The 22,933-nt window shown below is 40.8% G+C and overlaps 2 protein-coding genes across 5 annotated transcripts in view; one reads left to right on the top strand and one right to left on the bottom strand.

Moving 5' to 3' along the window:
* BAG4 (BAG cochaperone 4) overlaps nt 1-12,724 on the bottom strand; it is a 43,048-nt gene extending 30,324 nt beyond the window's left edge. For 3 of the 4 annotated variants that reach the window (XM_072776453.1, XM_072776455.1, XM_072776454.1), the window contains exon 1: nt 11,081-12,724. In XM_072776453.1, coding sequence (XP_072632554.1) covers nt 11,081-11,350 — 270 coding nt within the window. In that variant the 5' untranslated portion in view covers nt 11,351-12,724. The remainder of the gene's footprint in view (nt 1-11,080) is intronic. The other variant, XM_072776457.1, reaches the window with a different exon arrangement.
* On the top strand, nt 11,483-22,933 carry LSM1 (LSM1 homolog, mRNA degradation associated). The gene is made up of 4 exons (XM_072776458.1): nt 11,483-11,954; nt 16,973-17,041; nt 18,433-18,548; nt 22,423-22,933. Exons 1-4 carry the CDS (start codon nt 11,909-11,911, stop codon nt 22,591-22,593), a joined length of 402 nt encoding a protein of 133 aa, XP_072632559.1. The 5' UTR covers nt 11,483-11,908; the 3' UTR covers nt 22,594-22,933.

Here is a 22,933-nt window from a genome sequence, read left to right as displayed (position 1 = left end):
CCTCTTTTTTTTAAAAAAGATTTTATTTATTTATTCATGAGACACACAGAGAGAGAGAGAGAGAGAGAGAGAGAGAGGGAGAAGCAGGCTCCATGCAGGGAGCCTGATGCGGGACTTGATCCCTGGTCTCCAGGATCACACCCTGGGCCAAAGGCAAGCACTAAACCACTGAGCCACCCAGGGATCCCCCTTTTTCCTCTTTTTACATTTAAAATATTTGTATCTTTAAATCTGAACTGTGTCTCCCACAGAGCTAAGAAGGAAAAACCTACTACTCCTGTTTTTCCTTTACTCTTTTGCTATTACCACATTCACAACACTTCTGATATCAGATGTGAGATTTTTTCCCCCATGCTAAGTAATTCTGCAACAGCAGCTGGCTGTCCTACAATTAAACTATCTACCTGTAAATAGCATCAGATCTCACACGTTAGGGGCTCAGTTCCATGGTAGTGCCCCCTACCACTTCAGATGCCAATCTGAAGCAACAGGTACCCAGGTCTCCAGGTTACCTACAATTTATGTCTCACGAAGCTACAAAGTGGAGGTTCCCATGACCTCTACCCCCTCGAATTTGATTATTTGCCAATACATCTCACCCAATTCAGGGAAATACTTACGATTACCAGTTTGTTAAAAGGATATGACAAGGGCAGCCCGGGTGGCTCATCGGTTTAGCGCCGCCTTCAGCCTAGGGTGTGATCCTGGAGACCCGGGATCAAGTCCCATGTCAGCTCCCTCCATGGAGCCTGCTTTCTCCCTCTGCCTGTATCTGTGCCTCTGTGTGTGTGTCTCATGAATAAATAAATAAAATCTTAAAAAGAAAAAAGGATATGAAAAGATACAAATGAACAGCAGATGAAGAGATACACAGGGCAGGCAAGCTCTGGGAAGACCCCAAGTGCAGAAGCTTCTGTCCCCATAGAGTCAAAGTGTATCACCCTCCCAGTACGTGGATATGTTCATCAAACTGGAAGCTCTCTGAACCCCAGTGTGTTTGGATTTTTATGGAGGTTCCCTTACATAGGCATGATTGATTATTAACTTCATTTCCAGCCACTCTCCCTTCTCTGGAAAATGAGGACCAGAGCTGAAAACTCTAAATATCTAATCTTATGGGTTGGCCTTTCTGGTGACCAGCCCCAGGAGACCACCCAGAAACATGTTATTAGAACAAAAAATAGTTTTATCATCCAAAAAATTCCAAGTGGTTTAGAGCCCTGTGTCAGGTACTGGGGTCCCAGACGAAATATTAGAACAAAAGTACTCCTAGTGTTCTTTTCATTTAGGAATTTACAAGAGTTTCAGGAGCTCTGTGTCAGGAACCCAGGACAGAGAACAATATACATGTTTTTTTCTATTATCTCACAATAGCATATAGTTGGATTTTTTTAATCTTCTATATCTCATATCTGTTTTTGTTCCTCTATTTTTCTTTAACTGCTTTCTTTTGCCTTAAGTAATTATTTTCTAATGTAACATTTTAATTTCTTTAATGAGTGTGTGTATTTCTTTCCCTGATCACACCTAGCTGTTAAAGCTCCACACCCTGGGATATAAATTGTTCCACAAATTGATCCAACCAAACTTGGGCTTCTTGGAAGAGACATGTCTCAAAGTTAGTGTTTAAGATTTGTTCTAACCCCAAAAGGCTTCTCCCAGCTACGTCTTTTCCCTGGTTCCCTCTAGCAAAGTAGGTGGTCTACAGTTTAGACTATATGCCCAATGAATCTGCCAATCTCCTCAGTTGCCTTTCACAACAACCTCCACAGTTTTCAAGAACATCTTTAAGCTTCAGCTTCTCCACACCACACTCTGTTGCAAATAAAGTCAGTTCCTTTGGGAAAAAGATTCGGAGCTACCTGTTTTATAGCCTGCTTCTGCCTCCAGATAAAATATCTGAGCCATATTCTGCAGCTGGGTTGGGGACAATAGTGTGCTTCTCTGGGACACACTGCTTTAAAGAGCTGAGCACCTGTGGAGGAAAGGGCAGTAGCCTCAGGGATTCTCAGCTTGCCTTACAAGCCTTACAAGCCAGGGTAAGGGTGATCAGAGCCCTAGTATTCTCTGCAGTGCCTTACCCAAAGTAAAGCTTCCATCCTCAAGTAGGGACTGGCAGAGGAGGGAACCAGATTACTTAACCACACTTGCCGGAAACTTGGCCTCAACAACAATAGCTGGGGGCAGGATAAGAAATGTTGATGTGCTGCCCCTCCCAGGATAATCCTCTGACTAGGAGCTAGAGGAAGAGGGAGCCCTGTTTTCTTGGCTGTACTAGTCTGGAATAGAGTTTGTCTCACTGCTCTGAGAGAGGGGAGAAATGGAGCAGGTCCTGGATCAAACAGCACAGATTCTCACTGTTCTCCCTGAGTTTGAGCGAATTTTCCAGAATAAATGCTTATTCATTTGCTCTATATCCTAAGACCATTTACAGAGAATTTAACTGTTTTTTTTTTTTTTTTTTTTTTTTAAATAACTTGCAACAGTTTCACTGGGGGAGAGGGTCCACAGAGCTCCTCACACTGTTATGTCAGAACTAGAATCAGGCATTATTTGGGGTTCATCTTATATATTATTGTAGGGTTGTTCAAATATTTGTAATTATCCTAACATTGTTAGTAACCAAAAAAACTTAATACAAGGGAAAAATAATAAAGACAAAGAAGCAAAAATAATGTTAAGTTTGAATTAATATAAATATGAACTCATTTACTTTTCTATCTTAAAAAAAAAAAAAAAACCTAATTCCAGGGGACCTGGCTAGCTCACTTGGTAGAGCATGTGACTCTTGATCTTTGAGTTCAAGCCCCACGTTGGCTATAGACATTACTTAAAAATAAAATCTTTTGGGGGCAGCTCGGGTGGCTCAGCAATTTAGCGCCACCTTCAGCCCAGGTCATGATCCTGGAGACCCGGAATCGAGTCCCACATCGGGCTCCCTGCATGGAGCCTGTTTCTCTGCCTGTGTCTCTGCCCCTCTCTCTCTCTCTCTCTGCTTCTCGTGAATAAATAAAATCTTTAAAAAAAAAAATCTTTTAAAAAATTTAAAAATTAAAAAAACCTATTTCATTAACTGTCCACGGAAAGGGTCTAAAAATAGGGATAATATAATCGCAATTGATATACCTCGCATCCAAATTTAATTTCTGTAGCAGTTATGAAGCTATGGTCCCACAACTCCAAACACAGGCTTTTATAATTGGCTCCATGATGCAGAGGATTAGGAGTCCAAACATTTCTCTTTTGCTGCTTACTATTTGGTTCTGTCAATAGGAGGCACTAGGTAGAGGAGAGAAGGGACTTACATGCTCCTTCCAGTATGCTTTTTTGTTGTTTCTGTCATTGTCAGCCTTAGCTACATCCTTAACCCTGGAGGGACAGTTAGTAGCAATCTCCAGATTCTTCTAGTTTTTCAGAGCTCCCTTGGAGAGATCAACACCAGCGAGGCAGTGTCTTCTCCTGGGTTCCAAGTCCACCAGGCCATTCTTCTAAATTTGCAGGTTATAATAACCCAACCTCTTCTCTTTATTCCCCAGCCCTAGGAACTGTAGCTGTTTCCAACAGTTACCATCTTCCATGTTACCTCCACTTTCCTTTTGCCTTTTAGATCTCCAATACCCACTTCACTAATTTCCTAAAACAAATTATTTTATTCACTTTTTAAAAATTTATTTATTTGAGAGCAAGAGCAAGAGAGAGAGAAGCAGACTCCCTGCTGAGCACAGAGCCTGATGCAGGGCTCAATCATAGGACCCTGAGATCATGACCTGGACTGAAATCAAGAGTCAAACAAACACTTAATCAACTGAGCCCCCCAGGTGCCCCTAAATTCTCTCTTTTAAGAGAACTAGTGTAGGTTCTGTTTTCCTGCCTGGATCCTGACATATATGCTTCTAAATATAATCCTCCATTTAAAAAAAAACAAAAACAAAAATCAAGGTTTCTTAAAAGAATAGTTGATTATATGTCTGGACAGAATATACACAAAATAAGTCTAGCACATCTTGTACCAGAAATCAAGGAAGCTGTCAAAAATCAATGAGCCATGTCAAAAGGACTCAGAAGCCAAGAAGGGACTCCCATTCGCATGATATGAAATCATTTAAGCAATAAAAATAATGACTGTAACTGACTGAAACACATTCAAAATACAGAATATATTTTATTCATGTATACATATATATATACACACAATACAAATGAGATGATACCTAACAAAGGAGAAAGTTAATTTTCTGTAATTTTAATAGGGTTTATGAATGAATTAAAATTAAATCTTCCATCTTATCCTAGGAATCTTTTTTTTTTTTTTTAAAAGACAGGTCACAGGCAGCCCTGGTGGCGCAGCGGTTTAGCACCGCCTGCAGCCCAGGGCGTGATCCTGGAGACCCTGGATTGAGTCCCACATCAGGCTCTCTGCACGGAGCCTGCTTCTCCCTCTGCCTGTGTCTCTGCTACTCTCTCTCAATCTGCATCTCTATGAATAAATAAAATCTTTAAAAAAAATGTTAAAAATAAATAAAGACAGGTCACTACCTATATGATCATGGCAGTGCTTACATGACTGCATTTATCAAAACTCACAGAACTATAGGTACAATTTACAGAATGTAAATGTATCCTAATGTTTAAAATGAAAAATAGATTGCTGTCCCTGGCCACACCACCCTGAACATGCCTGATCTCGTCTGATCTCGGAAGCTAAGCTGGGTCAGGCCTGGCTAGCTTTTGGATGGGAGAATGTCTTCAATGAAGTGGTAAGAATTACTAATTTTATTAAGTCTTAATAAAAAGATTGTCTTTGCTTCTTTTTTTCCTCCCCTTTGGACAAAATGGAGCAAATCTAAAAATATCCCCAGTAACAATGAAAGTCTGCAGCTCAAGGCCCTCCTAACATGACATAATTCTATGAAATAGCATTTGATTTCACAGGAAGCTGGCTGAAGCTGATCTCTGTTTTATAAAACCACTAGCCAATGTTATCATGTGCTTAACTCTTTCCAAACTTTTATCTGTTGTCTGATGGTGATGTAAACTAGACAAAGATGAGAAAACGTTTTCACAACAGGTAGTAATTAATGTGACTTAAAGTTCTTGTGGAACTGGAAGTTTGATCAAAATTATGCAAGAAGAGGGGCACCTGGGTGGCTCAGTCAGTTAAGCATTTGCCTTCAGCTCAGGTCATGATTCCAGGGTCCTGGGATTGAGCCCCTCATCTAGCTCCTTGCTCAGCAGGGGAGTTTGCTTCTCCCTCTTCTTCTGCCCCTGCTCCTTTGCTCTCTTTTCTCTCGCTCACTCCCTGTCTCAAATAAATAAAATCTTTTAAAAAAATTATGCAAGAAGATAATAAGTTCATTTACCTGTCTTTTGAGAAGAAATAGCTAAATCTCAGATGAAGGCTGAAGTCAACTCCTTTCATATTTATCCTAGAATTAGTTTTGTAGTACATGCATGATTAAATTTACAAAGTGACTTACCAACATGCCTCCAAAATTAACCCCACCCCAAACAAATCTAACAGAAGAATCTGGGATCCCTGGGTGGCGCAGCGGTTTGGCGCCTGCCTTTGGCCCAGAGCGCGATCCCGGAGACCCGGGATCGAGTCCCACGTCGGGCTCCCGATGCATGGAGCCTGCTTCTCCCTCTGCCTGTGTCTCTGCCTCTCTCTCTCTGTGTGACTATCATAAATAAATAAAAATTTAAAAATATATATATTAAAAAAATACTTAAAAAGAAAATAACAGAAGAATCTGACTAGTGCTGCTACTAAGTTCCATTTACAAATTTGTTTATCTTGCTTATAAGAATTAGACAAAAATTATTCAAAATATACATTAAAAATTATTTTTGGCTATACATGCCTAAATCACTACAAAAGCATTTTATGTACCTATGTTCACCATTATCCCAAATTTTGATTTTCAATCTCATTTGGATCTTTTCCATGGTTCTTTATAATTTCCCCACTTTCCTGTGGCACCTGGGTGGCTCTGTTGGTTAAGTACCTGCTTTCATGACTTGGGTCATGATCCCAGGGTCCTAGGATCCAGTCCCATATCAAGCTCCCTGCTCCTCAGAGAGGCTACTTCTCCCTCTCCCTCTGTCTGCAGCTCCCCCTGCTTGTGCTCTCTCTAATAAATAAATAAAATCTTAAAAAAATAAATTTCCCACTTTCTCCCAGCACCTGTTTCAAATATTTATCATACCAAGTTCTCAGCTTATCCCATTCCACTTCCTCTCTTCTGTGATGACCTAGCCTCCTACTCCACCAAGGATACCAAGAGCTACAAACTCCTTTGATGTCCCTCCCCTCTACCTCCAAAGTGATATATCCCCCGCTCTAGCTTGGAAGAGGTTTTCCAGCTCTTCTTCATGTCTTCACATCCCTCTCTCCACAAGCCATATTCCATTGTTTTGTGCCCATCTTCCTTCTTACTCTCCTCTACTTACAAACATATTCAAACTACTTAATCCTAAAAATTCTTCTCTCAGTCCTGGTTCACAGTCAACTATCCACTTTTCCATTTACTGACTTCTGGAAGTATGGTTTATACCAGTTGTCGTGGCATCCAAACCTCCCACTATTTTAAACTCCCACCACTAAAATCAACAAAACCCTTTTAATTGCCAATCCAATAGCATCTTTTCAGTTCTCCTATCACTTACATGCAAAATAATTGTGTCCTTGCTTGGTTTGCATTACATGACTTTCCTGATTTCCTTCCAAGCATCCGTTCTTTGTCATCTATTCTAGACTCTCAAAGATCTACCATTACCCAGTTTGGTAATTCAAATATGTTTATATTTGATGACGCTCAAATCACTATCTCCATCCCCATCACCCACCTGACCCCACATCTATTGTTTTGTTCCTACTGACAACTCCTAGATGCCACAGACTCTAAAATTTGGCATCAAAAAACAAAAATAAAAATAGAAAAATCACAAACTTCTCTCTAATCAATCACATACAATCCAACCAGATCTTAGCACACAGTAACCACAGTGAATAACTGGCTTGCAACAGAAATGAAATAAATGCAGTACATAAACCCTTGCTAAGCCTTTTTTTTTTTTTTTAAGCTCCTCTATTAACCAATCATTAGTTCTTCTGGTACTAAACTAAACTATATCTTCCCATAAAAACCTGTTCCTCTTCCTGTTTTTTTTTTTTTTAGTACTATGAAACATTTATTCCTAGGAAATACTAAAACCTCAGAATCACTTTCTGTTCCTCTGGCTTCCCTCACTTTTAATTGATATATACCTTTAAAAATGTCTTTTTTTTTTTTTTTTTTTTTTTAGGATTTTTATTCATTTATTCATGAGAGAGACAGAGAGAGAGGCAGAGACACAGGCAAAGGGAGAACCAGGCTCCATGCAGGGAGCCCAATGCGGGACTTGATCTGGAGACCCTGGGATCACACCCTGAGCCAAAGGCAGATGCTCAACTGCTAAGTCACCCAGGCATCCCTAAAATGGCTTTCAAACCTATGCAACTTGTTTGGAAATGCATTCAAAAAGTAGGATAGAGGCACCTGGCTGGTTTAGTCAGAGGAGCATGTGACTCTTGATCTTGGGGTTCTGAGTTTGAGCCCCATATTGGGTGTACAGATTACTGAAAAAATTTACTTAAAAAAGTAAGATAGATGTGATGAAACAGGGATCCCTGGGTGGCGCAGCGGTTTGGCGCCTGCCTTTGGCCCAGGGCGCGATCCTGGAGACCCAGGATCGAATCCCATGTCGGGCTCCCTGCATGGAGCCTGCTTCTCCCTCTGCCTGTGTCTCTGCCCATCTCTCTCTCTCTGTGACTATCATAAATAAAAAAAAAAAAAAAAAAAAAGATGTGATGAAACAAATATAATAAATGCTAATTACAGAGTCTAAGTAGTGGCTCTATAGGTATTTACTGTGTAGTTCTTTCAACTATTCTGTATGTTTGAAAAGTTTTGTAATAAGATGTCGAAAAAAACCTGTGTACATTCATATTGTTCCAATGCTTGCTTTTTTCTTTTTTTTACCTCTCTTCTGAACTACTCTAAGAGCATAACTAAGCTGTTTCCCCAGTCTTTCCCATTGTAATCACCCTCCAAGATGGCTCCCAATGATCCCTGCCTGCAGGTATTTGCACCTTTGTGGAGATGGCTCCATATTATACTGGAATTGGTCTCTATGGTCAATAGCATACAGCAGAAGTGATGGGCTATCACTTCTGAGATTAGGTTGAGAGACCGCAGCTTCTGGATTCCAGATCAGTACTCTCTGATAATTCATTCTAGAGTAACATGTAGATCACCTAAAGATCCTGTTAAAATCTGATTCTGGAGGGTAGTTAGGGGCAGGGCCTGAGATACACCCTTTCCAACAGGCTCCTAAGTGATGCCGATGCTGCTAATTCAGGGACCAAACTACTGTGCTCTAAATATAGCTACCAAGGAAAGGAAAGAAAACAGGCACGGTTAGATTTCCATTTTCTTCCCCTGCCACATTTAAACATGTAAATATAGAGTCAAGTCTTTGTAGTGGTTCAGTGCAACATCAGCTCAGTACATTCAATACCACAGAGCAGTGCTTCTCAAACATGAATAGGCATACGAATCCCTGGGGAATCTTACTAAACTGCAGCATTAAGTCTGGAGCAGACGAGATCCTGCATTTCAAACAACTTCCAGGAGACAATGAAGTTTCTGGTCCATAGACCACACTTTTTGAGTAACAAGGTTTTAAAAGTTTTAAGAATACTGTCCTTGATTTAAGAATACTGCAAGTCCAAGTATAAGTCATCGGTTTATTGGTCTTCTCCTCTGTGGTCTAGTTTGTCTCCTTATAGGCCAAACATTTTATCACTCTAATCTACCGTGGGTTTCCTCAGCCTACTTATTCCAGATTTTTACACACACACACACACACAAATATAACCCTTCTCCACAATTAATCTCTCACTACATGTTTCTCACATAATTTTTTAAAGATATGACTATGATAGCATAAACCCACCCTTTTTTAAAAAGAGATTTTTATTAATTTATTTGAAAGGGTGGGGGGAGCAGAGGAAGGGGGACAGGAAGACTCCACACTAAGCACAGAGTCTGATGCAGCTGGACCCCAGGACCCTGAGATCATGACCTGAGCCAAATCAAGAGTCGGACACCCCGGTGCCCTGAAACCCACCCCTTTAAAGTACACAATTCAATTTTAGTATATTAAAACTCGTACAATCATCATCACTATCTAATTCCAGAATATTATCATCACCTCAAAACAAACCCAGTATCCTTTACCATCACCTCAAAGTCCCCAGTTCCTCAACCCCTGGCAACTACTAATCTTCCTGTCCCTATAGATTTGCCTATTCTGGACATTTCATATAAATGAACTCATACAGTACATGGTCTTCATGTAGCCTGATGTTTACAAGGTTCATCCATGTCGTAGAATGTATCAGTACTTATTTCCTTTCTATGGCTAAATAATTTCCTCTCAAATGAAATTTATCATATTTTATCTATTCATCAGCTGATGGCCATTTGGGTTATTTCCACTTTTTGGCTATTCTGAATAATGTTGCCATGAGCATGCTTGATGTTCTTAAAAACATGCAAGTCTTTATGTAGACATGTTTTCAGTTCTCCTGGGTACATATCTAAAAGCAAACTTGCTGAGTAATATACTAACTCTATGCTTAACGTTCTGAGGAACTGCCAAGCTACTTTCCAAAGCAATGAACCATTTTATATCCCTACCAGCAATATATGGGCATTTCACTACTACATTTTCAACCCATGAAGATGTTCTAATTACTGAATGGAAAGAGAGGTGTGCTCCCCTCAACCACATAATAATTCACTGCTAAAAATACTTAATTAACAAAAGAGAAGTATATTTCCCACAGGAACACAAGGAGTAAAATGTTATAAGTCCGACTGTAGAGGTTTCCCCTGCTATCTGAAAATAGAACATTCCTATGAAATCTTCTGTAAAGCCAAAATGGCATAAAGGGGGGGGGGGGGAAGCAATTACCATTAATTTTTATGAAAAATGTTTCAGCATTCCCAGGCTCCTCAAATAACCTTTCTTAGGCTTTTCTGATACCTTAGGACATATCTTGCCAACAAACGCACAAAATAAATGGAGATAAAGCCCAGAGGCTCATAGACACAGTTCAGAGTAATGGCAGTGTGATGCTGAGAAGCTGAGTGTAGTTCCCAGGGAAGGAGATTGGCGGTGCCACTCTTACTGCCCAGTTGCGCACTGCCTCTACTACTGCTTGCTGCAAAACAAACACTGAAGCTATTCTCACTTTTCAGCTTCTTTCCTAAAAGCCAAACTCCTCTCCGGATTCCTTGCAGTTAGTAAAAACAGGCACTAATGTAGGTCCTTCCTAAAAAACCAAGTGGCAATAAAGTGAACCTTCAAAAACCCAGGGAGACCTCTACTGCCCAAGTGAGTTAACCTCTCAGGGGCCAACTATTAAATCATAAAAGAGAGAGGTTGTAATGGCATTTACGTCGCAACCGCAACGTAACTTAACAATCCAAGTAAAGGTGCTTTCCAACATTGATTACTGGTGAGTTAACCCCGGACAAAGCGTTAGGGGCAAAGGGCTAAATGCCCGATCCCTCCTCCTCCTGCATGCAGGGTTCTTTCCCGTCGGGAGGGGTTGCTGAGTGGCAGCGGGGGCTGCAGCCACCTCCCTTCTCGGGAAGAGCCGGCCATATGAGCCACGCAGGATAAATTGTTAGAGCTCCAAAAGCTTTCCAGCCCAACGTCAACCCAAGGCGAGAGATTCCGCACCTTGCTACTCGGCTTATCAAGTCAGCGGAGGATCTTTCTTCTTCTTCTTCTTTTTTTTTTAATGGTAGCAGACACATTTATTATGGTCGAAGAAGGAGACGCAGAGAACACAAGCATATCCCTCCAGCCACAAACCCCGTCTGTCTCTCCAACGCACCCCCCATAAGCAAAATAAACATGAAACCCAATCCATTACGAACTCCAGAGGCTTATCAACCCCGGCGGCCCTCACCCTCCAAAGACTCCCCTTATCGAACCCCCCTGGGACAGATGGCCCGAAGCTTACCTGGTGGCTTCCTCCAGCTCGACCGCTCTCTGACCAGGCGCCTGCAGAGGCGTAGTAGCCATCCCCTCCTCCGCCTTCTCCCGGCCAGGTGGTCTCAGCAGGGCCGCCCCCGCGCACCCGCCAGGAAATGGGAGGCTGGGGAGGTTCAGGGCGAGGAGGATACGAGGGCGGAGGCGGGTGCATGGGCACGTCTCCCCCGCCCGGCCCGTAGTAGCGGCCATACGAAGGACCGTCGCTGGGGCCGTAGCCCGAGCGCCTCAAGGCCGACATGGGCTCTAATGCCCCGCAGCGCTTCCCGCCCCCCACGGCCAGCCCATGGCGCAAGCGCCCGCCGACGAGAGGAACTGGAGAGCAGGGAGAGGGGTCGGCCGACAGCAGCCAATCCTGGCTCGGGCCCGCCCCTTCGGCGGCGAGTCCCGAGAGTCGTGGGACGGAGGTCCGTGCCTCGGGGGAGGCGGGGGGCGGCTGTCTGAGAAGCTGGAGGACGAGCTGCAGCCCTGCGTTTCTTAAAAGGGAGACTACGTTTTCCTTACCATCTAGTCAATCTAGCTTCCTCTTCCCCTTTTACCGGGGGCGGGGAATGGGTGTCCCGGGACCGCGCCAGTCCCGCCTCTTCCGGAGGACGGGCACGTGATACCGGAAGTGGGTGGGAATAATATGGAGGCGTTTCCGGCAGGCCCCGGCTTCTGAAAGCCGGGGCGGACGTGCTGCTCCTGGTCCGGGTTCCTGTCCCGGTCCCGCCGAGGCGGCGACTGCGGTCAGAAAGAAGGAGGTGTTGGACGCACTGGCCCGCCGCCGCTATACTCTGCAGCCTTATCTCAGCTCAAAATGAACTATATGCCCGGTACCGCCAGCCTCATAGAGGACATCGACAGTGAGTAGCTCATCCCCTCTGCGTGAAGTCGGGTGAGATCCTTCCTCCCGGGCGGACACCTCTTCAGGGGGAGCTCCTAGAAGGAGTCTGGGGCGGGGGGAGTGTTTTTAGCACGCTTCTGGCTGTTCGGCGTTGACATGCTCCACGTGAGTGAAGAGCCTCAGGCACTCCATTTGTCCACCTCCTAGCCGCCTGCCTCTCTCCTGCGTCTCGCAGCCTCCACCAGCCCGTGGGCCGATAAGCCACAAGCTGTAGAATTCACTCCTGCTTTGGAGGGACGCGGCTGCCAAGACCCAGACGCCAGAGTTGCCCCTCCCCACGTCCACTCTTTCCCACCTGCAATATATATCGAAGTACCAGCTTGTTACTGGTAGACGAATGAGAGTAGAGAAAGGATTCGTTAAGAAACGAACGTTTTAAAAGATAGCAGCGGTTGGACTTAATTGGCAGTAAACGCAGGTTTTATGCTGTGTAGCCATTTGCAATATCCTTTTACCGTCAGGTTCTTCAGCACTTTCAGACAAAGGTATTGACTTTTCTGGAAAGGCTGAATCACTTCAAACTTATTTTTCTGTTCGACGGTTTTCTCTTACTTGTACTAAAAAGACCTCCCTTTTCTCCCCATCGTTGTTCTAAAGAAGAGTTCGGTCCTGCGCAAAAGAAAGACTCCTCTCTGTCCCTTTCTAAGCTCTCTTCTGTGAATTACTCCTCAAGCAACATTTTCTAATCCTTTAAAATCCTGTGGTCTGTCTCATTAACTTATAATTGCTGCAAAAGTGGTTTACACAGTTCCAAACAAGTTACAACAATCACGGTTATTATGTATGCAAATTTAAGAAGTGAGTCCCTGGGGCGCCTGCCTGCCTCTGTCAGTAGAGCAGGTGACTCTTGGTCTCAGAGTTGTGAGGTCAGCCCCACTTTGGGTTACTTAGAGAGTACTTCAAAATACAATTTTTAAAAAAATAATAAAATGTGAGTCTGTGATCATACTCTCTTCGTTGTCTGAAATCATTCTTTAAGTCCAAATTAGTGGGGCGCCTGGATGGCTCAATCCGTTAGGTGTTTGCCTTTGGCTCAGGTCATGATCCCAGAGTTCTGGGATCCAGCCCCACATGGGGCTCTCTGCTCAGCGGAGCCTGCTGCTCCTCTCCCTCTGCCTGCTGTTCCCCCCTGCTTGTGCTCTCTTTCTCAGTTAAATAAATAAATAAAATCTTTAAAAACAAATCAGTAAATAAATCCAAATTAGTGATTTTGCTATTGAAAGAAAATGTAGTGTGAATTGGACTGTATTTGTATATAAATAACAATTGCACAAATCCACCTGTAATATGTAATGAAAAATTCAATTTTAGTTGTCTGTGGATGCCCTTTTGCCCCCACCTCTCATTTTATTTTATTTTATTATTTTATTTTATTTTATTTTATTTATTTTTTTAAAGATTTTATTTATTTATTCATAGAAACACAGAGAGAGAATGAGAGGCAGAGACACAGGCAGAAGGAGAAGCAGGCTCCATGCAGAGAGCCTGACGTGGGACTTGATCCAGGGTCTCCAGGATTACGCCCTGGGCTGCAGGCGGCCCTAAACCGCTGTGCCACCGGGGCTGCCCACCTCTCATTTTATGTATCTGAATTATATGAAGCCCCTAATAAATCCTGCTGTTCTACTAAAAATAATTTTTGTTCTCAAACCCTCTAACGCCTTCTTTGTAGACTCCAAGCCCCCTCCTTTACTGAAAAGTTTGAAACCATTCCTTATGTACCCTTCGCTGTCCCCCCAACGACACACAATTTCCTCCTTTCTCCTCAGTCTTTCTGCATATGCACCCATCCTCTCATCTGAGTAGGAGGTATTCCTTTTCAGTCTGTGGTCTTTTATTATTCTTTCTTCCCCTATTTCTTCCATTAATGCCCTTTTTCTCTCGTATCTTCTCTCTCTCCCTGGATCCTTCCATTCATGTATATTCTTATTCTTGTCTGTCCATCTCATACTTTTTTTTTTCCACTTATGTCTCCTCATCAAACTCCCATCCCTTTTTCATATCTTTACCCCTTAACATTTTTTTAAACATTTTATTTAAAATTTTTTTAATTTATTCATGAGAGACACAGGCAGACGGAGAAGCAGGCTCCATGCAGGGAGCCTTACATGGGACTCGATCCCGGGACCCCACGATCACACCCTGGGCCTAAGGCAGGTGCTAAACCGCTGAGCCACCCAGGGATCCCCCTACCCCTTAACATTTTGAATCCTCTCCATTTTGATTCTACTTCCTGACCACCTGCAGTAGACCACCTCCATTATACCTGCAATCTGATTTTTGTTATCATCACACTGAAGCTGCATTCTTAAAAGGCCAAAATCTGATGCATTCTTCTGGGTTCTTCCCTCTCCTCTGTAATATTGTGATACTAATACCACTGGGTTCTTAATTCTTTTTGTTTGTTTGTTTGTTTGTTTGTTTTCTCCAGCACTGGTACTTGCTAATTTTCTCACTCCTCCAACTCTTAACTGTTCCCTAAAATAGGTGGCCCCTTAGGTTCTATCTTTGGTCTGCCTCTTTTTTTGTTTTTTTGTTTGTTTGTTTTGTTTTTTAAGATTTGTTTACTTATTTTAGGGGGTGGGAAGAGGGAGAGAGAAGCCCAAGCAGACTCCCCTCTGAGCATGAAACTCAGTCCCAGGAACCTGAGATCATGACCTGAGCTGAATTCAAGAGCCAGCTGCTCAACCAACTGAACCACCCAGGTGCCCCATGCTTTTTTCTTTAAAATTCTAGGAGAGCTCCTGGACTTTTATAATTGTATCACCTCTTTGTAGACCTATCAGAAATTCCTCTAATTCTGACCTCTTTGACGTTCTAGCCTTATATTTCCAACTCCCTGTTGACATTTCTATGTAGATGCCCTGATTAGCACTTTAGAATCACTAATAACAGTCTTTCACTTTAATCTTTTACTGCCAACTTTTGATAAATGATCTGTTCTGTCATGACTCAAAATTCCTACATCTTGTGGCGCCTAGATGTCACAGTCAGTTAAGCATCTTACTTGGTTTCAACTCAGGTCGTGATCTCAGGATCAAGAGGTGGAGCCCCACCGAGCTTTGGGGTCTCCTTAGAGTTTCTCTCTCCCTCTGCCCCTCCCTCCCACATTCGTGCACTTGAGTGCTCTCTCTTCCTCCCTCCCTCCCTGTCTCTCAAATAAATAAATCTTTTTAAAAATTCCTGCATCTTCTTAACTCATTTCTTCAGCACCCCCACATACAATCATACTCTACCTTTACAAATTCCCATCACTTAAAACTAAACAGTCTTGGGGTGTGTGGGTGGCTCAGTCAGTTAAACCAAGACTCTTGGTTTCAATTCAGGTCATGATCTCAGTGTCCTGGGATCAAGCCTCACATTGGGCTCTGCATTCAGTATGGAGTCTGATCGAGTATTCTCTCTCCTCCTCTGCTCCTTCCCTCTGTGAGCACTTACATGCATGCACTCTCTCTCAAAGATACGTAAATATTTAAAAAACAAAAACAGGGCAGCCCGGGTGGCTCAGCGGTTTAGCACCGCCTTCAGCCCGGGATGTGATCCTGGAGACCTGGGATCGAGTCCCACATTGGGCTCCTTGCATGGAGCCTGCTTCTCCTTCTGCCTGTGTCTCTGCCTCTCTCTCTCATGAATAAATAAATGAAAAATCTTTAAAAAACAAAACAAAACAGAACTACACAGTCTTAGTTCTGTTGCCTTTTCCTTCTCATTGGCCTTGGTATAGGTTTTTTCTTCATGTCTCACATTCTGCTTTCCCTTTTCTGTCAGTTCATACTTCAATGTTTTCTTGTGAAGTATAATCCAAACTGAACCTGCTTCTGGTACTTTTTAGACTTTATATCCTTTGACTTCCCTTTATATCCCACATTTTTAGCCAAACGTATGGATACATACAGGCCTTTTCCCCCCTGCTTCCTAAATTGCAGATTCTCCTTTCTCTCTCTTTCCCTGTCATTCATCGCAGAGGCCAAAAGTGATCTTTCAAGGCTCAATTCAGATACCTCCTCTAGCTAGCTAGTTTCTCTCAATCTCATATAATTAAGATTTGCTTTCTTATGGAACTTAATTATAACCCAAAGAAGACTACAAATTCCTTCAGGGAAGAATCACTGTCTTATTTCTCTGTTATGCTTCTAGAAAGTACTTTATGCACATCATTAAAGAAAAAAGATGCAGTTAACTGCATCATTAAAGATGATCGATGAATGAATTTGGCCATTCTAGCAACTTGTCGTTCCTCAGTGCAGCTCAAAGTCTCTCTTAGAAGTTTCCCTAGCCACTCTCTTTTCTGTAGCTACTTCCCCTCTCTCTTCATCATACTATCCTGCTATCTTGTGTATTATTCCATTGTATTAATCACAGTGGGTCTTTTTTTTTTTTTTTTTTTTTTACTTGTTTGTCTTCCTTTACCAGGAATATATGTTGATAAGGTTGGTGACTTTGAGTCGTCTTCTCTACGGTATATCTAAGCCCCAGACCAGTGGTTGGCTCTCAAAAAATATTACTGAATTTTTGCTCATGCTCATTTTACCTGTCTGAGGCATTGTTTTTATTCAAAACCTTCCCTGATCCCAAAATGTGATATAGAAGCTCTTCTAAGTTGAGAGGAAAATAATTCTAGTATTAAGACCATAAAGGTTATCTAGACCTCCTCAATCCTTGGATATAGAAACTGACATGACACTGGGAGGATTTAACTGCCAACATTAACATCTAGACCTGGGAGGCTGGCTTCCAGTCAACTCACCCAGTCCTTTGCCCACTCTGCCACATGACTCTGATCCTTTTCACCAGGAATCTTGTCATCTAAACCCCAGGATCCCTTGGTCCTTCCACTAATTTCCCAATTAATTCTGCCTTAAATACATTGGGAGAAGTGGTAGAGCTTAAACTATTAACTTTTTTTTTATTATTAATCCTGTAAACTCGCTGAAGCTAACAGTTCTCATTTTTAAAGATCTTTTTTCCTCTCCCTAGAAAAGCACTTGGTCCTGCTTCGAGATGGAAGGACGCTTATAGGTTTTTTAAGAAGCATTGATCAATTTGGTATGTACTAGTTATAGACTTATACTCTGAATAATAAGAGCTGCTTTTGTATGTTTGTGTTACTAAATGTTGACATTAATCCTGCAACTTTTTCAAGTGTCTGGCATAATGGAATACTGTTTTTGAGTCATTATGTCCTTTTTTTCTAAATTACGATCAGGTGATTCAAAAGTTAGTATTTACAAGCTTGTATTTCTTTTTTGTTTTTTGTTTTTGTTTTTGTTTTTAGCTTGTATTTCTAAAACTGGTTTTCACTAGAACATAGGATTACAATGTTTTGGACTGTTTTTTATTTTCCCCAGTAGAGGGAGCCAAACGATAGAAATAAACTCAGGCCACTGAAAAAGCTGCTCATTTGTACATTGCTTGGGTGCGACTATTCTTCAGAGCAGTTCCTGCACTGAAGGTAATCCCCCTTGTCCAATGAAAATTGTATAGAAAGCATTTCCTGAACTTTTTGGGGGTCCCAACTTTAAGCTCAAGATTTTACACTTGAGAGATACAGCAGACCCAAAAGAGTCTCAGTCTTTGTTTTGCATCTTGCATTTTTCTAAAGAGATCTATATTTGCTTCTGTTTCAAGGAACTTCTCAGTTCATATCAACATTCGTTGGACATTTCCTAATGGATTTGGGCATAAGGAAAAGCAACATAATTGAAACACTTAGAGGAATTACAGAAGATAGAGATATTTGCTTTTCTTCAAATGAGACAAATAATATCAATTTAAAAATAATAATAATTATTAACAACAGACTGGGGTTCTGAATCTTTTTTCAAATTCATCAAAATACCTTGGGGGAAAAGTAGCAAATACTGACTTTATTCTCACATTACCAGGTACAGTTATCTCACAAAGTGAAAAGAGGTTTTTGTGTATCATAATCCATGGATACCTGCACTGGGTTAAATGAATCCTAAGTACTGAAACAAAGTTAAATCTTTGGTAAATCATCATATACACAAACCTACACAACAGAGGAAAACTTGTTTTTTTGTCTAAAAACGAATTTTGACCTCTCCAGTTGTTTAGGCTTTAGATTCTTCCAAGTATCCCGACTATTTATATTTTCTTATAATCACATCGATAGTCACAATCTCACTGATGTAAAGGAATTTAATTCTTGTAACTGGTCCCCACCATCATTCATGTTAATGCAACATAATACCCAATACTCTCTCAGTTTCCATCTGTTTAGGAGTCTCCTAAGTGGTGTGTCTTAATGAAACAGAAGAAGACTATTCAAAATTTTAGCTTTTCCCGGAATTAGAAAGTTTGGAGATCATGTTTAGCAAAATCTTTTCTACTCAAAATAACTGATTATTGGAGTAACAGACCTTTACCCAATAATTTAAACTAAATATCTTTATTTCTTCCCTATACACTTATAGCTAATTTAGTGCTACATCAGACTGTGGAGCGTATTCATGTGGGCAAAAAATACGGTGATATTCCTCGAGGGATTTTTGTGGTCAGAGGAGAAAATGTGGTCCTACTAGGAGAAATAGTAAGTGAAAATTGTTAAGCTGCTGTGGGTCTTCATAATTATGCTAGCTAGGTTTCTTTTTCTTTTCAAGAAGGAAAAAGTATATTTTCCACATTGCATCCAGCTTCTAGCAGAAACTAGCACATTAGTTCAGGAGAGCTACAGACGTAAAAGGAAAACTAGAGAGAATAATTAACTTTGTTTCAGTGCCACTTGGCATTTTAAAGATTTTGATCCCATTAGCAACAAAGTATTGTTGATTTTACCTGATATAAAAATGCCATACTGTAAAAACATGTTAATTAATATGTTATTTCTGCTATCTCTAACAGCAGAAAATTAAAAAACTTAATACCTAACAAGAGGTGAATAATTAATAAAGTGTGATTTATGTGCATTGGAATTTTTTTTTAAGATTTTATTTATTTACTCATGAGAGAGACAGAGAGAGAGGCAGAGGCAGAGACAGAGGGAGAAGCAGGCTCCCTGTAGGGAGCCGGCCAGGAATCATGCCCTGGGCCAAAGGCAGATGCTCAATTGGAATATTTTGCAGTCTTTTAAACAATTGGTTACAAGTAGATTTTCATGACCTAGAGCTACTGAGCAATGCTTGAGGGAAAGACATTGCATATACATTGTGATGTTCCTGTCTTTTAAGGGGGGGAAGGGGAAAGAAAGAAGAGGCCTATAGGAAAAGCCTCTCTGTTAACTCCTGAGAATGGAGCTCAGCCTCCGTTGGATCATAGCTCACAACCAAAGAGGATACCTCTATACCTATGCCAGGAAGACCAGTTGGCAGGTGAAAAGTTAAGTCTTCTAAAATGTTGTTACTGTAGGTCTGTGTGTGTGTATGTGTATGTACATGTACATAACCATACATATGCACATGTCTATATGTAGGCATATATAAATACATACAAAACTATTAGAAAACTAATATAGCTAATAGATGTACTCAGACTTGGTGGGGTTTTTTGGCTTTTTAAGTTTTTATTTTAATTCCAATTAACATACAGTAGTTTTTTTATTTTTTTTTATAAAGATTTTATTTTTAAGTAATTTCTATACCCAATATGGGGCTTGAACTCACAACCCCAAGATCAAGAGGTACATGCTCCTCCAAATGAGTCACCCAGGTGCCCCAGCATACAGTATTATATTAGTTTCAGATGTCCAATACGGTGGTTCTCAGACATTTTTAAAAGAAGATAAAATTTTATTATCATATTTTACATAAAATATTTACTCAAAAAAAAAAAAAAAACAAGAAAAATCCCTAGTTTAAAACCTTTGGTTTTGCTTTGATTATTGGGTTTGCCAGGAAAATTAAACTAAAAAACTTTGGCATTTAACATTTTCAGTAGTTTCTCAATACCTAACCACATCTTATATCTGGTTTACGGAATTCTTTGAAGTGAAGTGGTTTGGTCTGTAGTGATTTTTAACAATAAGCTGTTTGGAAAAGTAAGGAGATAATCTATGCCAGGGTCAGGTTGGCTCAGAGACTTCAAGTTGAAACAGTTAGCTAGAGATGACTAATCAATAGTCTTAATAGCAATATTGTTAAGTCCTGCTATGAAATGTAGAAAATATTTTTTTCTAATTTTGAAAGTGTTTTTGTGATTGATAATTTTGGTTCAGTAGATCATTTTTCGCATGTTTCAGCTGTAGGAATTGTCATCTCGTTGTAACATGTAGAGATTGAAATACAGCACCGTGAGGTGTGGGGAGTGGCAGTAGTAAAGGACTACAAAGTAAAGTGCTCTTCTGCCAGTATATAAAGAAGGGCTAACCCATCTCTGGACAGTAGGAGTATGCGTGATTTTTTTTTTCTTTTGTTTATACTTTTCTCAATTTAATTTTTAAAGAGGAAACATGACTTGCTATCAGGAAAAAATGATTTAAGTTAAAATATTTACACATACTCTGCATCAGTTTTTTTTTAGTTGTAGACACCACAAATGCTTTGTGTGCCAGTTGCATTGGCACAAATGTGCCCCTGTGTAGATGTATATGTCTGTGAGGAAAGGGAGGGAACTTGAATTTGTTCGTGAAGATTTGTTGTTTCCTGGGAGTTCTTTTATGGAGAAAGTACTCTTGAATGGTAATGGTTTGGATGCTGCGGAATTTTACAGTGGTACGGCTATAAGCCTTGTGGTTCAGAATGGTTACACAGCTGTAGGAACCAATCAATAGTCAGTGTGAAGAAATTAAGTACCCACCCAAGAGAAACTCATACCCAGAAACCATTTAGAGTCTGTAAACATCTGTTGTTTAGGAAGTCCCTAGATTCTGCCTCAAGGATGATGATGCACACAGCCTTAAGTAATAAAACTGATTGTTGGAAATTGGCATCATCATAACCACATGAACAACTCAATGAATAACTTACTGAGAAGTCCAAGAGGCAGTATACCATGCCAAGAACATTGTCTTCCCTTCAGCTGCTACACATGGGTTGTTAGGGCTGGTTATACTTGATAAGATACATTTTGCCCAGGGCAGCTAACATTCGAGCCAAGGCAGGACTTGCTTATATAATTTGTGTGGCTTTCATTCTAATCTCTCTGGTGAAGATCTTCCACCTGATGTCACTGCCTGTGGGTTCTGAGGCCTTGGCAACACATGTGGTGTTAGTACGCAGCAGTAGGGTGGAGTGTCCTGAGGGTTTGTGTGTTGATGCCTTCCCAGAATTTTAAGATTGAAAATCATAGAAAAAAGATAAGAAATAAGAATATCCCATATATATAGTCTTTCCATGTTACAGAAACACAGAATAATACCTGTATGTTCATTTTAAGGAGAATAAGTTGAATCTATGGATAGTGAGATGCTTTTATAGCAAGGTTCTGCAGCATAAGATTAGTTACCAAATACTTGTATGGTGTTCAAACATAAAAATATTAAGCATAGGAGCACCTGGGTGGCTTAGTTGGTTGAACATCCAACTCTTGATCTCAGCTCAGGTCTTGATATCAGCCCCATGCTGGGCTCTGTGCCGGATGTGGAGCCTACTTTAAAAAAAAATTAAGTGTCTTATGCCAGAGTAAGTGAAAAAATTACAATTAATTGCTTTGTGGGGTTTCAAGTCAATATATACATGGAAAAATTAGAAAGCTATTCACCAAAATATTGTTTCATACTAGAATTATGGGTAATTTTTCTGCTCGTCCGTTTTCTAAATTTCATACAGTACACGTGTGTTTTTAAAATAACAGAAAAAATGACTTTTTTAAAAACAAAAATACTGTAATTAAAACAGTGGAGAAATATATTGGAGTGAAACTAGTTTAGTGACCTAACCGGTCTATTAAGGTTTTCTGTAGATTTGTTGCCATAGAGGGGGAAAGAATCTTGCTTTATGATTTAAAGCCTCCTGGTTAATGGAACAGAGGGGCAGTTTATTCTCTTTGGGTGAGGGGTGCTTCTTTGAATCACCGTTCTCTACCTTCTTAGTGAGCCAAAACCCCCAGGAATTAAGCTGACTTTGATCATGTAAAAATACAAAACTTACTTAAAGCCATCTGGCCCTCAGTAACTTCTCTTTTGGATCCTTTGGGTTGGGGAGACAGCTCTTCATGCATATATATGAATATGTAATTTTTTTTAAGAAAAGCAGTCTTTGAGTATTGTAGGACTGCAGGTAACTTAAAGCTCTGTGATACACACTGATAGCGATCCCTACCACCACATTCATATAAGTGTGTATTTTGTAGTAGTGTGGCCATCCATTTCTCTAGGAAGCTTCTCTGTCCCCAGGAAAAGGATATATCAGCCATGTAACAATTATGATAAATAACCCAAGCCTGACATAGGAATCCATTTGCCTAATGGTCTGTAATGTTTTCTATTCTTGGTTATCAGTTGAAGTTTTTCAACCCTGCTTATTTTGTAGGACTTGGAAAAGGAGAGTGACACACCCCTCCAGCAAGTGTCTATTGAAGAAATCCTAGAAGAACAAAGGGTAGAACAGCAGACCAAGCTGGAAGCTGAGAAGCTGAAAGTTCAAGCTCTGAAGGATCGGGGTCTCTCCATTCCTCGGGCAGATACCCTTGACGAGTATTAATCATTTGCTCAGAGGCTGTTGCTTTTGGGGAACAAGGCTGTCACTGAATGAAAGTGACATCCTGATCACTTCACTCATTTGACTAGAGACTGTAGAGTATTGAAAAGTCCTTTTTGAGTTCTTTCACATGAACAACATGAAATCACTTTCCCCCCCTTTTTAATGACAAAAATCATTGTTAAAAAAAAAAAAAAAAACAACAGAGGCAAGGATCTTTTGACACATCATTTTGATCACTGTGGAGCTGGCAACCCTGCTTTATGTTGCCTTTCTTGTCTCAAATTAGTGTTCACAGGAGACATTCTCCGTTTACTTGTAAATAAAATAATCTGAAAACTCA

This window comes from Canis lupus, chromosome 15 (genome assembly GCF_048164855.1).
Source record: "Canis lupus baileyi chromosome 15, mCanLup2.hap1, whole genome shotgun sequence".
In the NCBI taxonomy this organism is placed as follows: domain Eukaryota; kingdom Metazoa; phylum Chordata; class Mammalia; order Carnivora; family Canidae; genus Canis; species Canis lupus.
The sequence above is the reverse complement of the archived record's forward strand: the minus strand, read 5'-3'. Positions and strand labels throughout refer to the sequence as shown.

Bases quoted from the DNA above. Each gene is read 5' to 3' on its own strand.
- LSM1 (XM_072776458.1), top strand. From the start codon at position 11,909: ATGAACTATATGCCCGGTACCGCCAGCCTCATAGAGGACATCGACA. The intron at 11,955-16,972 runs GTGAGTAGCTCA...TCCTCTCCCTAG, and splicing joins CCTCATAGAGGACATCGACA to AAAAGCACTTGGTCCTGCTT. The intron at 17,042-18,432 runs GTATGTACTAGT...ATACACTTATAG, and splicing joins AAGAAGCATTGATCAATTTG to CTAATTTAGTGCTACATCAG.